The 12,897-nt window shown below is 42.1% G+C and overlaps 1 protein-coding gene across 4 annotated transcripts in view; it reads right to left on the bottom strand.

Moving 5' to 3' along the window:
* Positions 1-884: 884 nt before the first annotated feature.
* The window catches only part of LOC132123134 (LIM domain kinase 1-like), a 49,260-nt gene continuing 37,247 nt past the window's right edge, over positions 885-12,897 (bottom strand). For 3 of the 4 annotated variants that reach the window (XM_059533680.1, XM_059533681.1, XM_059533679.1), the window contains 13 exons: positions 9,043-9,152; positions 8,004-8,201; positions 7,653-7,758; positions 7,358-7,545; positions 6,815-7,001; positions 6,590-6,676; positions 6,314-6,445; positions 5,913-5,972; positions 5,448-5,513; positions 5,158-5,326; positions 4,490-4,545; positions 4,253-4,410; positions 885-3,446 (listed from right to left, as the gene is read on the bottom strand). In XM_059533680.1, coding sequence (XP_059389663.1) covers positions 3,284-3,446; positions 4,253-4,410; positions 4,490-4,545; positions 5,158-5,326; positions 5,448-5,513; positions 5,913-5,972; positions 6,314-6,445; positions 6,590-6,676; positions 6,815-7,001; positions 7,358-7,545; positions 7,653-7,758; positions 8,004-8,201; positions 9,043-9,152 — 1,680 coding nt within the window. In that variant the 3' untranslated portion in view covers positions 885-3,283. Of the gene's footprint in view, positions 3,447-4,252; positions 4,411-4,489; positions 4,546-5,157; positions 5,327-5,447; positions 5,514-5,912; positions 5,973-6,313; positions 6,446-6,589; positions 6,677-6,814; positions 7,002-7,357; positions 7,546-7,652; positions 7,759-8,003; positions 8,202-9,042; positions 9,153-11,410; positions 11,579-12,897 lie in introns of those variants that run through there. The other variant, XM_059533682.1, reaches the window with a different exon arrangement.

Below are 12,897 nucleotides of genomic sequence, written 5' to 3'. Positions count from 1 at the left end.
TGTTGGTAAATTAACCTGGTCTGTTGCAGTGCTGTTTGCGCCGTGTTGGTAAATTAACCTGGTCTGTAGCGGTGCTGTAGGCGCCGTGTTGGTAAATTAACCTGTTCTGTAGCGGTGCTGTAGGCGCCGTGTTGGTAAATTAACCTGGTCTGTTGCAGTGCTGTTTGCGCCGTGTTGGTAAATTAACCTGGTCTGTAGTAGTGCTTTAGGCGCTGTGTTGGTTAATTAACCTGGTCTGTAGCGGTGCTGTAGGCGCCGTGTTGGTAAATTAACCTGGTCTGTAGCGGTGCTGTAGGCGCCGTGTTGGTAAATTAACCTGGTCTGTAGTAGTGCTTTAGGCGCCGTGTTGGTAAATTAACCTGGTCTGTAGTAGTGCTTTAGGCGCTGTGTTGGTTAATTAACCTGGTCTGTAGCGGTGCTGAAGGTTATGTGTTGGTAATTAACCAGGACTGTAGTGGTGCTGTAGGCGCTGTGTTGGTTAATTAACCTGGTCTGTAGCTGTGCTGAAGGTTATGTGTTGGTAATTAACCTGGTCTGTACTAGTGCTGTAGGCGTCGTATTGGTAAATTAACCCTCGTTTTTTAGTATTGCTGCCTTCTGGCAGTTTTCCTCTTGGATTATTATTATACTCGTTGTATGCTATGTGTGACACCTACAGACCTTTAATGCCCGGCCCGATTAACTCTTTCACAACCGTTCTGTTTTTGCCAATGTACAGTAAATGTAAGACTGTAAATGACCTGTATTGTCAGTCGGTCTCTTCAGATATATGTATTATATATTGAACTGTCATTGTTTTCATGTCATGATTATGAGTCATCAGCTAAATATGCATGGAGAGAGGACACTGAACACAGCAGCAATGAGGAGTCGACAGACAGCAGTGGAACATCAGGAGCGTACTTTATTCTGTCCTGATTTACAGGCGCCTCCATTCACGGCCAGTACGTTTAAAGTGCAGAGTCATTTCACAGCTTCAGTAAAAACATTAAATTACAGGAAACCATAAACCTAAAATATCAAACTGAACAATGGAAACGTGGAGAATATAAATATCAAGAGAACAAAAGGAACCCTCATTGAAACAGGTAAGTGATGACGACACAAACTCATCCGGCTCCAAACACACGACGAGTTGTTGGCAAGGCTAGCGTAAAACAAAGGCACAGCGATGTGGAGAGGTAAAAGCATCGCTCCAGAAGGAAAGCTGCAGCATTCTGTCACCAGATCAAGCTCTGGATTCCTCAGCACTTTCTCATTGATGCGTATGAGTTTGACAGATATGAACGATGACATGACAGCAGCGGGAGCCTGGGTTGGACTCCAGTGTTTAAGTGCTCTGTCTGTGTGTAGGCCAGCAGTGGTCCAGACACACATGGGAATGATGGAGGTGCTACAGGACTCTCAGTACGGCCCCGGGCCCGGCCCCGAGCAGCAGATCACACTCACACAACTCCTTTATACAGCACTGCTTTGGCTCACAGGATACAGGATTTCTGGTCAATTTTTGGTTACAGGAACTATGGACTCTAATTCTCTAAAATGGCTTTCATAGTAATATGGCTTTTTGTTACTGGCAGTAATGATGTTATTGATATCTGATATGATCAACGGGGCTTCATTAAAGGAAAATTAAGCCTATTTTTTGTCTTGATAAACCAAGCCAGACTTGACAACAGTTCTTCTGTCTGGTTGACATCAGCTACTCTAGGGCAGGATACAGATTCATCTCAAACAACAGCCAAATATATATATAGAATCGGTCAAATTGGTTCTGATAGTGAACGCAGTCATTTAATTGCAGCTATATATTAGTAAGTGCACTGGGATCAGATGTTGTCTCTGTCCGTGACACATCTGCTGCTCAGGACCAAAGGCTCCATCAGAGACCACATTCGTACAATAACCAAACGGCTCAAGTTCTGAGTAAACCAGAGAAACAAAAGCTCGAGCGGCAGCCGCTTTCACAAATAGTGCAAATCAAATCATTTCAACATTTTAGAAAAGAGAAAATAGTGGTTCTATTCAAAAAGAGAGAAGAAAAGGCTGTGTTTTTACTTTTCCCCGTCTGTACAAGTGCTTTCCTGGTGAATCCTCCTTCATGTTTTCACAATAACATCTGTTGATCTTTACGAGAACAGCTGGATCAGTAGTGGAGGACGTGACAGTGACACATGCAGCGTGACGGCAGGAGAGACATCGAGAGAAGCCTTTCTGTCAAGTATTTACACCAGCAGTGTTGTGTAAAGCTGAGGCTCCCATGGGGAGTCATACACACACACACACACACACACACACACGGGCTCTCGGCGAGCTGATTCGCACCCGTGCAGTCGTGAGGATCCACCCTGAGACACACCGTCCCACATGAGGGTCTAACATCAGTGTGTGCAACAGTACCGAGCGCTTCGATTGGGACAGGAAATCCTGCCCACTCAGCACAATTTGAACCATTAGTTAATAACGAGTCCACAACATCATTCACCCCGAAATCTAAAGAAACAGATTAGAAACTCGATTTTGCACAAGAACATGAAGCCTGTGAAGATCTTTGATTTTCTTTTAGATCACCATAAAATACATTCATTACAACAAATACTAACGTGATGCAAATTTACTTAACAATTTTAAATAACAAATCATTATAAAAAAAATAGGCTTCATTGTTTTCTGCAAAACACATATATACATATATTTTGGATTTGGGGGTTAGAAGACAGTATTAAGTTAAGAGTTGACGTGTATGACGTTTTATGTGTTGGACACGCACAGGAAGCCTCTCTAGAGTTCATCATTTTCATGATCTTCTCGTGAGGACTGGACTTGCAAATTACAGCAAACATCCAGATGAAAGTACGCCAATGTGCAATCACTATACAAAATAATGTCTGCACATATACAATATGTCAAACATTTACTGTGTGTGTACTGTAACTCTGTTTACACTGCGGGGAGTGTAGCTAAGGAGCAAGAGGACACTGATGATGTGTGAGTCTGGTGTGTTCTGGTGCGTTCATATCTCATCACCAGATCAACCCAAACATCAGTCAGTCAGAGCTTCATCACAGAAGTGGTGTGGACGAGACCTGAACGCACCATCAGTAGCGTATGAAGAATATCACACTGTAAGCCACAGCAGACATGCATGAGTGTGTCAGACTCAAACATCTGTCCAGATGTGTTATGTTGTGAGGTTGCTTGGATTTGCAGAAGCGTGGTGTGTTGGGACGTCCTGTGGTGGAGCTGCTCCTCCGTCTGCAGCGATCGGCTCTGATCTCTGCTCTCACTCGGGCTGCTCTGGGTGCGTGTGAAGCCCGTTCTTGCTGCTCGAGTGTTTCTGCCAGAAGTCTTGATGAATGACTTCCAGCTCGGACATCAGATGAAGTCCCATCTCCATGTGCATCTTCAGGTTCTCCAGCCACGACTCCAGCTTAGCAAACGCAGGCCTGCACAGAGAGCACACACATCTCTAACTAACAGCACAATTTCACAATGTCATTATTTTAGCTTTCTCAGAACTATAGTAATTGCTTCAGAATAACTTTATTGTTATTTATAGACTGTTTATGGGGCTGTGGATTTAACCGATTCAGTTGGTGCAATTAATAATAGAATCTCATGCAGAATGTAGTTATATGAGCTTAAAATTCAAGAAATGAGCACAAAAAATGTCCCTTTTACATTAGTTTAGAGTGCCGCTTTTCAAAAATATTAGCTATAAAGTCACAGAAGAGCTGTTGAGCATCTCTGATTAACACACAGCGTGATTCCTTACAATATGAATCCATGGTCGTTAACCAATCAAGTGAATCAATGATTCAGTGATTCAGTCATGTGCTCCATTTCTGAATCAGTTGTTTGAATGAATCATTTGAATGAATGACTCACTCATTAAGTGACTCCTCGCCACCTATTGGCAGTTTTATTTTGAAATTGAGATGATCTTTTCATTTTTTTTAAACAATTTCATATTTCTTTTTTTTTTTAAATACCCTATTGATATACATTTATTATCATTATTTATGCACTGCTGAATCAGAATATTTCTTTCTCAAGCCACCTTTTTATAATGTCTATTCAGTGCTTTTCCCATTTAACACAACGATTTGAAATCATCTTTTGACTGTAATTTCAAATTATTTGGTTTATTAATCAGCACATTATGTAATAAAACAGACCAAAAATGTGAATCACGTGACCGCCCTAATTGTTTATATTTATGTTCTGTGTAAATATGATGGTCTTTACTAACCGTTTCTCAGCGTCCAGATCGCAGCAGAGTGCAGCCATGGGGAAGAAAGCGGGTGGGCATTCAGGCGGACAGTGATCGTCCAAAAACTCTTTCACGTTCAGCCCGAAATCCATGGCACGTGGCAAGAAGTCGGGATCAGCGTTGACTCGCCCTATGATCTGAGTCAGAGAGGAGAGACGCATTCAGCTTTCTCTAAACCACTGCTGCTTCTCCAGCTGAAGCTGTAACAACACTCACCTCACACAGCATGATGCCGAACGAGAAGATGTCCACCTTCTCATCATAGCTCTTCCCTGAGGAGCAGACGGAGAAACGCCAAACATCAGACTCACGTGTCTACGATATCACCAACTCTTACCAACATTCATAAGCTTATAGAACAGTTTACATTGAGTAACAATATTGTGGGCTGGATTCTAGATTTATTAACTAATCAGACACTAATCCCATCTAGGCCTATATTTGTATTTCTGTATTGTAGAACTAAGACAGGTCTTAGCAATATTATAAAAAAAAATGTTGATGCTAGGAACCTTAAAGCACTTTTATCATATATGTTGTTTAATGTTTGTGGTGTCTGTAAAATGTGGAAGATGTGAGAACTCCTAACACTCCATACTTCGTTTACCTTTGGGTACAAATGAAGTGAACCTGAACCTGAGAGTCTGCTTTGACATTTGAGCATTGTTTTGTGTCTGCATGTGTCGACCTACATGTTCAGATTCAGCAGATGGAATAAATACAGTTTTCAAAAACTTGGCTCTTTTAATAAATCTTCTCTAAAATGAGATTTTTCTTAAAACAGGACAAGAGCATTTTGTAAGAACATTATGATTAACACAGATAATAATTCATTAATAACACATTTGCAGACATGACGGATGCTGAAGCCAGTGGTCTCTGACCGTGGATCATCTCGGGGGCCATCCAGTAGGGGTTTCCCACCACGGTGTATCTCTTTCTCCTGTCGGGTTTCCTCACGCCCGAGATCTGTCCTGACGCCAGCTTGTCCTGGGTCTTGTCCTCCACCATGAGTCGAGACAGTCCGAAATCAGCCACCACAACACTGTTATTCTGCCAAGAGAAGGAAACTACTCACAGATCTGCAGACAAAACACCACACAGCAACAAAAATACAAAACAAAAAGAGAAAACACAACACAAAAATAATAAAATAAAACACACACTGACTGACCTCTCTGACCAGACAGTTGTGTGAGTTGAGATCTCGATGGATGATGTTCATGGAGTGCAGATACGTCTGAGTCAAAGCAGGAGAGAAACTGATGTGAAACACTGCCATCTGCAGGCCACACACTTCATTCACCACAGAGTTCTTGTTTTCAGTTGAATTCATTTTGTTCTTCAGCATTTTAATCAATGGCTGTTTTTTCTTTTCTTTTTGTTTTTGTTTTCTGTTTTTTTGTTTGTTTTTAGTTGGAAATATTTTTCACTGTGTTTAACTAAAGCAAAACAAAAAAAATAATATAGTTTTTTTTAAATAATTTATTTTGGTTTTGGAGTGAAAATTAGTTAATTAGGTTATGATCTTTTTCAACTTCATAAAATAGGAATGTAAAATGGTTTAGTAGTGATGTGATCCTGCAGTCACACAGTAATGTGAAGTGTCCAGATGAGGGCAGCACTGAGAGACACTCACCATTCCAGAGGAAATGTCCTTCGCAAAACTCACTCTCTGTTTCCATGAATAATCACTGTCCTGCACAGAGCACACATTCGGTCAGAAAGAGGAAACCACACACAACCGTACAGCTGTTATACTGATGATGAAGACTGCCCTGAACATCTGACATGCTTTATATGGGCATTTACACACTCATGTTTAATTAAGGGTTATTATACTGTACAAACTGTATTCTCTATCACCCTTCACTAACCATACACCTACATCTGATTTATTTTTATACCAGTTTTATAAATTTATAAAAGGACATCCCCAAAGGGAGGTTTTTGGAGATTTTGTTAGGTTAAGCTCACTTTTGGGTACAAATTTGTCCCCAAAACACACACACACACACACACACACACACACACACACACCATATTCTTGATGATGTCTCTCAGCGTTCCTCCTTTGATGTACTCAGCGATGAAGTTGAGCCGCTTGTCTTTGTAGAGGACACCGATGAACTTGAGCACGTTGGGATGATCCAAACATCTCATGACCTTCACCTGAACACACAGCGACACCACCGCGTCACACACAGCAACGATCACATCCAGACGAGAGCCTAAACTAAACACTAAACACTGAAGAAGTGTCTCAGAGGCTGTAGTCCACACTAGATGTGTGAGTGTGTAGTGAGCAGGCATCACCTCTTTCAGGAAGGTCCTCTGTGTTTCCGCATCGAATCGAATGAGTTCCTTCATCACCATCACCTCTCCTGTCTCTCTGTGAGTCACCTGACAATCACACACACACACACACACACACACCGACAGAGCAGCATGTTACTACAGTACTCACACTAGTACACTCTTACTGAATCTACCACAGACTGCTGCGTGTGTGTGTGTGTGTGTGTGTGTGTGTGCGCTCACCTTTATGGCCTGTCCGAAGCAGCCTGTACCCAGCACCTCTCCGTGGATCAGGTCCGAGGCTCTGAATATTCGGTGTGTGCGGCTGGACACGACTCGCAGCGACTCGGAGCGGCCGATGTCTTTCTTCAGAGACACTGGAGACGGAGTGTTACTGGAGCACGGAGACTTATCGATACTGTAGCTGCGCCTGCACACACACACACACACACACACACACACACACACTGACTGTTAAAATCACACTGCTATCATTAACTCAGACAGCACAACATGCATCAGAACTGCTGATAACGATTACATCTGATCCAGCACAACAGATTGAGCAGGTGCATGCAGTAGCTGATGAATGTTTGGATGTTTGCTGAAACACTAATTACTGTATGAGCAATAGCAATCGATTACAACACTAATAATTCAGAGGAATAATCCAATCCAATCTTCTCAGAAATACAGCGCATCACAGAAGTTAATCACAGAAGCAGATGATATGTGACGCTGTGTTTGTGTTCAGTGTTGTCACAGATGTGCGGTGTGTTCACTGACGTGATGATCCGCGAGCGCAGGTTGTTAATGTCCTGGCTGGGGGGCCGTGTGATGGGCGTGATGGGACTGGGTCCCTCAGACGGGGGTGTCGGCCCGTCCACCTGGTCCTCCGAGGGACTGTGGTCATGAGGGTCGTGTTCAATGGTCAGCTGCAGCAGACGACTGGTCTCCTGGATCAGCAGATCAATCTGACACACACACACACACACACATGAATGAATGCTTGAACTGACGGAGAGTCCGTTTGCAGTCACGCCGACTGAGGCTCAACAGTGAGTGTGAATCCTTTATTCACCTCGTCCAGAGGAACGTTCTGGATTGGGGTTCCATTGATCTCCAGGATCCGGTCTCCAACATGAATGGAGTTCTTGAGGTCTGGACTGACACACTCTGGGTTCACCCTGAACACACACACACACCACAGAGATACATGAAGCCCAGCGCATGACATCAGGAACACACACATGACTTCTAATGGAAACACATCTCTGATCATCTTGACAGCAGATCATCAGTCTTTATTTTGCCCATTCAAATGGTTTTTCTACAAGACACTAAATTCTAAACACAATATCAAACAGACGTGATATGAGTTCTGTTCTGTTCGCACCCATGCATCTGTACATTCAGCATGTTTAACACTCACTCGGAGACCCTGACGGTGTGTGTGTGCTCGGGGCTGAAGCTGTTGGGACTGGAGCCCTGGCCGATGGACACAGAAAAGCCTCGTTTCCCGTCGGTGGAGGCAGGAATGGACACTAGCGTGACCGTGTGAGGAATCCTGGAGCAGGGCGAGTCGGGCAGGGTGACCGGGGTCAGGATGGTCTGGTGATAACAGTGTCCACTAGAGGGAGACACAGCAGATCATCAGCACACTACACACTTCACAACAGTCTACAACAGTATAACATGGACACTTCCCACTGGACGTTTAAGATACAAGTAAGAGAACATGATTTCAGAAGTTCAGGAAACCTTTCAAAGGCAAGAAGCACTCATTATATCATGGCTTCTGGATGATATGGTGACATTTTACTTCTGTTACTGACATTAGCAAACATGTACCTCAAATGCTTAACATAAGAAACTAGTCAAACTGTTCAAATATACGAGCTGTCATGCAATCATTATAACTTTTGGTTATGATTATGAAAGTAAGTTAATAAGGTGCACTAATCATTCTGGGATGTGCAGAGATGTTCTTGGTGATGCTTTATATTAGGAAACACATATTCACTATTAACTAAGAGTTTTCCCTCAATTAACCCTTAATTTGCTGCTTACTGATAGTTAGTAAGGTAGTTGTGGGAGTAGTTATGTTTAGATGTGGTGTGGATTACTAATAAACAGCCAGTCTGCTAGTGATATGCATGCTAATCAGCAACTAGTTAATATTGAACAGTGTTCAGTGTTTTCACAGGGTCTGTTAGTGATTTATTCATGTGTTGTTCTGGCTCAAATCATACACATTCATCATGCTATCAATATATTACAGTAACTGAAATGTAAAAATGCAGTATAGTTTGTTCAGCTGGTTTGCAGAATTGCCTGTTAGTAAAAACAAACCCATTTATTGACTAACTTCTAGACTTCTCATGATTAAAGCTTACTCTAACACACTAATAATCCTGTCAAGAGCAGGTTTCATCTGAATTCACACGTGTGCGGGTGTAAGAGTCACTCACCAGTAGAGTTTGGATCGCTCCACCAGAGCATACGTGTCTCCATCACCGATGAACGCCCGGCAGCTCAGACAGGTGAAGCATTCTGGGTGATACTTCTGTTCTCCGGCGACCTGGAGCACACAGAGGTCAGAGGTCAGAGGTCAGCATCCACCACCAGCTCTGTCACACACTGCTTTAGTTACATCCAGGCTCAATCACACACTCTGGCCTGCACTACAGAGAGATTTACCAGGACATTCCTGTAAGAGAGACAGGTTCTCTCCTGCTGAACTAAAGGTGAATCAAGAAACACATAGCTAAAGGTTCACATATCAGGCCGGTCAGTGTAGTGACGTCACTGGATCAGCCAGAGGAACAGAGAAAAAACAAGCAAAAGAACATTTCACTATGTAATGCGATGATCAGAGTCTGTACGCATTTTAGCAATACATCTCCATAGCTTTTCCATGACTTAAAACCATATTCATGTGCTAATGTTCCATTATTACACAATAAGAATAAAAAACCTTTCACATTTCATGTGAGAATGACATCTTCAGGGGGGAAATGTGACGCCGCTGCCCACCGCTTCCTCAATTCAGTAGCTGCTTCACAAACACTCAACCAACACGGAAAACAGAGCTGAAAATACACATCTCCACCCACAGCTACAGCTCCACTGTTTCCAATGCCAGACATCTACACCACACTCCTGCCCGTAGAGTCCCTCATTAGCATGTGTCACTTATGAGTTTAACACTCAACAGCTGCCTGACGTCAACTATAGACACCCAAATCCCCCATCTCTCCCCATGCTGTAACTGAGCTTTCAGATAAGGACGTTTCCAGAAGATTCCCCAGTGCTTGAGATCTTCTGTTGTGTAATTGATGGATGATCACAATGAGCCATGCACGATTCACTTCAGGACAGAAGACATGGATACAGAAAACCTTGTTCTGAGTCAGTGCCTGGAAACATTTCCAGATCTGAACCAGTCACTTTGATTGTAGACGATGGATCAATGAGTGTGAACGTCATACACCTGCTCTGATGTCCTGTGGTTTTAACCTTTCATTACACAAACCATCACTGTCCTCAAATAAACAGAGACCTGTGGTTTAGACGGGCTGACTCATCCTGTATGTGGCCTGTGTTCATTTAAGTTTGGAAACAACCGGGTTAAAAACAGATGTGGGAAGTGTGATTTCAAAAGTGATATTTAAAATGAGAATGACTGGATTCATCACCTGAAGGTCACACTCACTTCTTATTGTCAGCTGTTCATCTATTCATCGACACGAGTTTGATTAATGCCATGGTTTGAGTCTGAAACACTGTCTTTGAGGAGCTGGACACAAACTACAGCTCACGGGGAAATCCTGAGCATCCTATCCTCGGGGAGGAACGTTTTTCCTGTTGATGTAACACAACAATTGAGCGCAGCACGCGATGATTGATGAATGACAATAAAGATAGATCCGCTCTCGACATTAGACAATAACAAACTACTAAACTGTCTGTACTTCTGTACCTCATTCACATGTATTCCTTTATCCAAAGAGACTTACAAATAATGAAGCTATTTAACCTACTGTGTGCCTGTCCTCACAGCACGGTTTTAAATAGCATCCCATTAAATAAGCGGTCTACCCTGCATAGTAGTTCTACAGATGCACAGTTTATGGTTTTATATATATATATATATATATATATATATATATAAATATCACCAATTCAAACAGCATAGTTTAACTCAAAAGTACCAAAGAATCTCCAGCAGATTAACAGGTTTGATCCTCATAGAGCATGTTTAGCTGAGTCTGTGCTGAATGAATAAATGTGAGTTAGGACCTGTGTAGCTGTGCTGTTAGTGCCTCAGACACTGTGACGTGATGCAGGACCTGACCCAGTTAACTACCCAAGGATGGGATCCAAAGATGAAAGATGCTGTATCTATTCCATTTAAACTGAACCATTTGTCTTACGTTTTTCTCAAGAATTAGAAGGCTTTGTGAACGTTCTTTTAGGTCATGAATTTCCCATATCATGTGGTGTCAGAAGACACGGATTGAACCCTTACAGAAAATAATGTGAGAATGATCATTTGATCTGAGTGTGATCAGATAAACCAGAATAAACCAGCTCATCACGTCTGTGAACATCGATTAAGATGAAAACTGTAATGGGAATTGCTGAGATGCATCTTCTCATCTACACGTGCTTGAATGATATTAAATGATAATGTTTGTTAAATCAGCGTCAAACTGAATGTGCCTTTTACATTATATACTGGCACAACATTATCCTCTAAACTGAACATGAATGAAATGCAGGTCTGCGCTGTCCTTATAAACGACACAGACATGTGTAAACTCCCATCTGGCTTACCTTCTTCTCTCTCTTCCAGAGTCTCAGACAGCAGAAGCCCCAGTAAAACACATCGCCAAACATGACCACCAGCTACAGTGTGTAGATCATTCTAGCGAAAGCGGTATGAAAACATAACACAGACACACACCCAGCACTGAGCTCATCCAGAAAGCTCTGTGTCACTCCCTCTCTCTCTCTCTCTCTCTGAGCGGGTGACTTCATCACTTCCTGCCAAGCGCGCGCACACACACACACACTCCTCCCCCACTCGACCCAACCCTCTCTCTGACACACACAACCTCTCAGAGGAGCTTCAGCCATGTTACTACAGTTGCAGCAAAGCTCAACTCATCTGATGGGCCTTCACCAAAACCCTTGAGCATTTCTCTTTCTGGCAAAGCAGGCTGGTATGACCCTGATCAGTCAATCAGACCAAAACTGCCATTCTCAGTCAGCTCTCAGAACATCCAATGTACTTCCCCAGCTAGAAATATTTCATGTTCTGGTTCAAACTCCAGCGTAAATACTCCAATAACAGTATTAGCAATTTCAGTTATTATAAACAAGATTGACTTTATTTCTGTCATAAATGTGAAAAAGTTCTTATAGAGATTAACAGAGATGTTGATGGTTTATTGAAAACAATAGTTTATTTTGACGTCACCATTATGGTGATCAGTACAGAGGCAGTATGACTCTTTTCGGTGTTACTTTTTGTTTAACTGCTGTAACTATATTTGTTACGGTGAAAGCAGTGATTACAAAAATCATCAGGTGACGTGGGTTACTTGCTGATGTTTCATCATGTAACAATCTGATCAACTGCTTTCATATGGAGTCTAGTCTATGCTATTATTTTACTGTTACTGACTACAACAAATGTGTTGCAATGCATAAGATCCCGCAGATTTATATTGTATATATTTTTTTCTATTCTTTTTAAATTACTTTGTTCATGAACCTTTTTGTAACACAGAATGCTTAGACACACAGAGACCTCAAGATTTAGTGTACGAATCTCAACAATGGTGACATGCTTCAGCCGTAATGCATTCTGGGTGCCATGGATGAGTTTTGTATGAAGTACCCAGAATACATTGCTGCATAAACCATGTCACCATTGTTGAGAGTCATACACTGAATCTTGATGTTTGTGTGACAAAGATTTTTTTTTTTTTTTTTTTAATTCTTGAAATTATATGCTTTATATTCAGCTGGGTCTCAGGCTGTTGACCCTTTGAGTCACTTTAATAAATAATACGCAAGTGAAGCCATACATTAGGTTGGGTGAACCCATGTAACCAGACCACATATGTGGTGATGTCCTATTCATCAGCAAGCAACCAGCGTCATGCACATGTCCCCTTGCTGTTTTTGCCATAATAAAGATAACAGCAACTAAAAAACAACACTGACAAGCCAAGTGTCAAATTGCACAACTAAAGCCAACACTTACCACCATTATGGTGACATCAAACCAGACTATTACTTTGAAACAGACATCA

Source organism: Carassius carassius, chromosome 41, assembly GCF_963082965.1.
Source record: "Carassius carassius chromosome 41, fCarCar2.1, whole genome shotgun sequence".
NCBI lineage: Eukaryota > Metazoa > Chordata > Actinopteri > Cypriniformes > Cyprinidae > Carassius > Carassius carassius.
The sequence above is the reverse complement of the archived record's forward strand: the minus strand, read 5'-3'. Positions and strand labels throughout refer to the sequence as shown.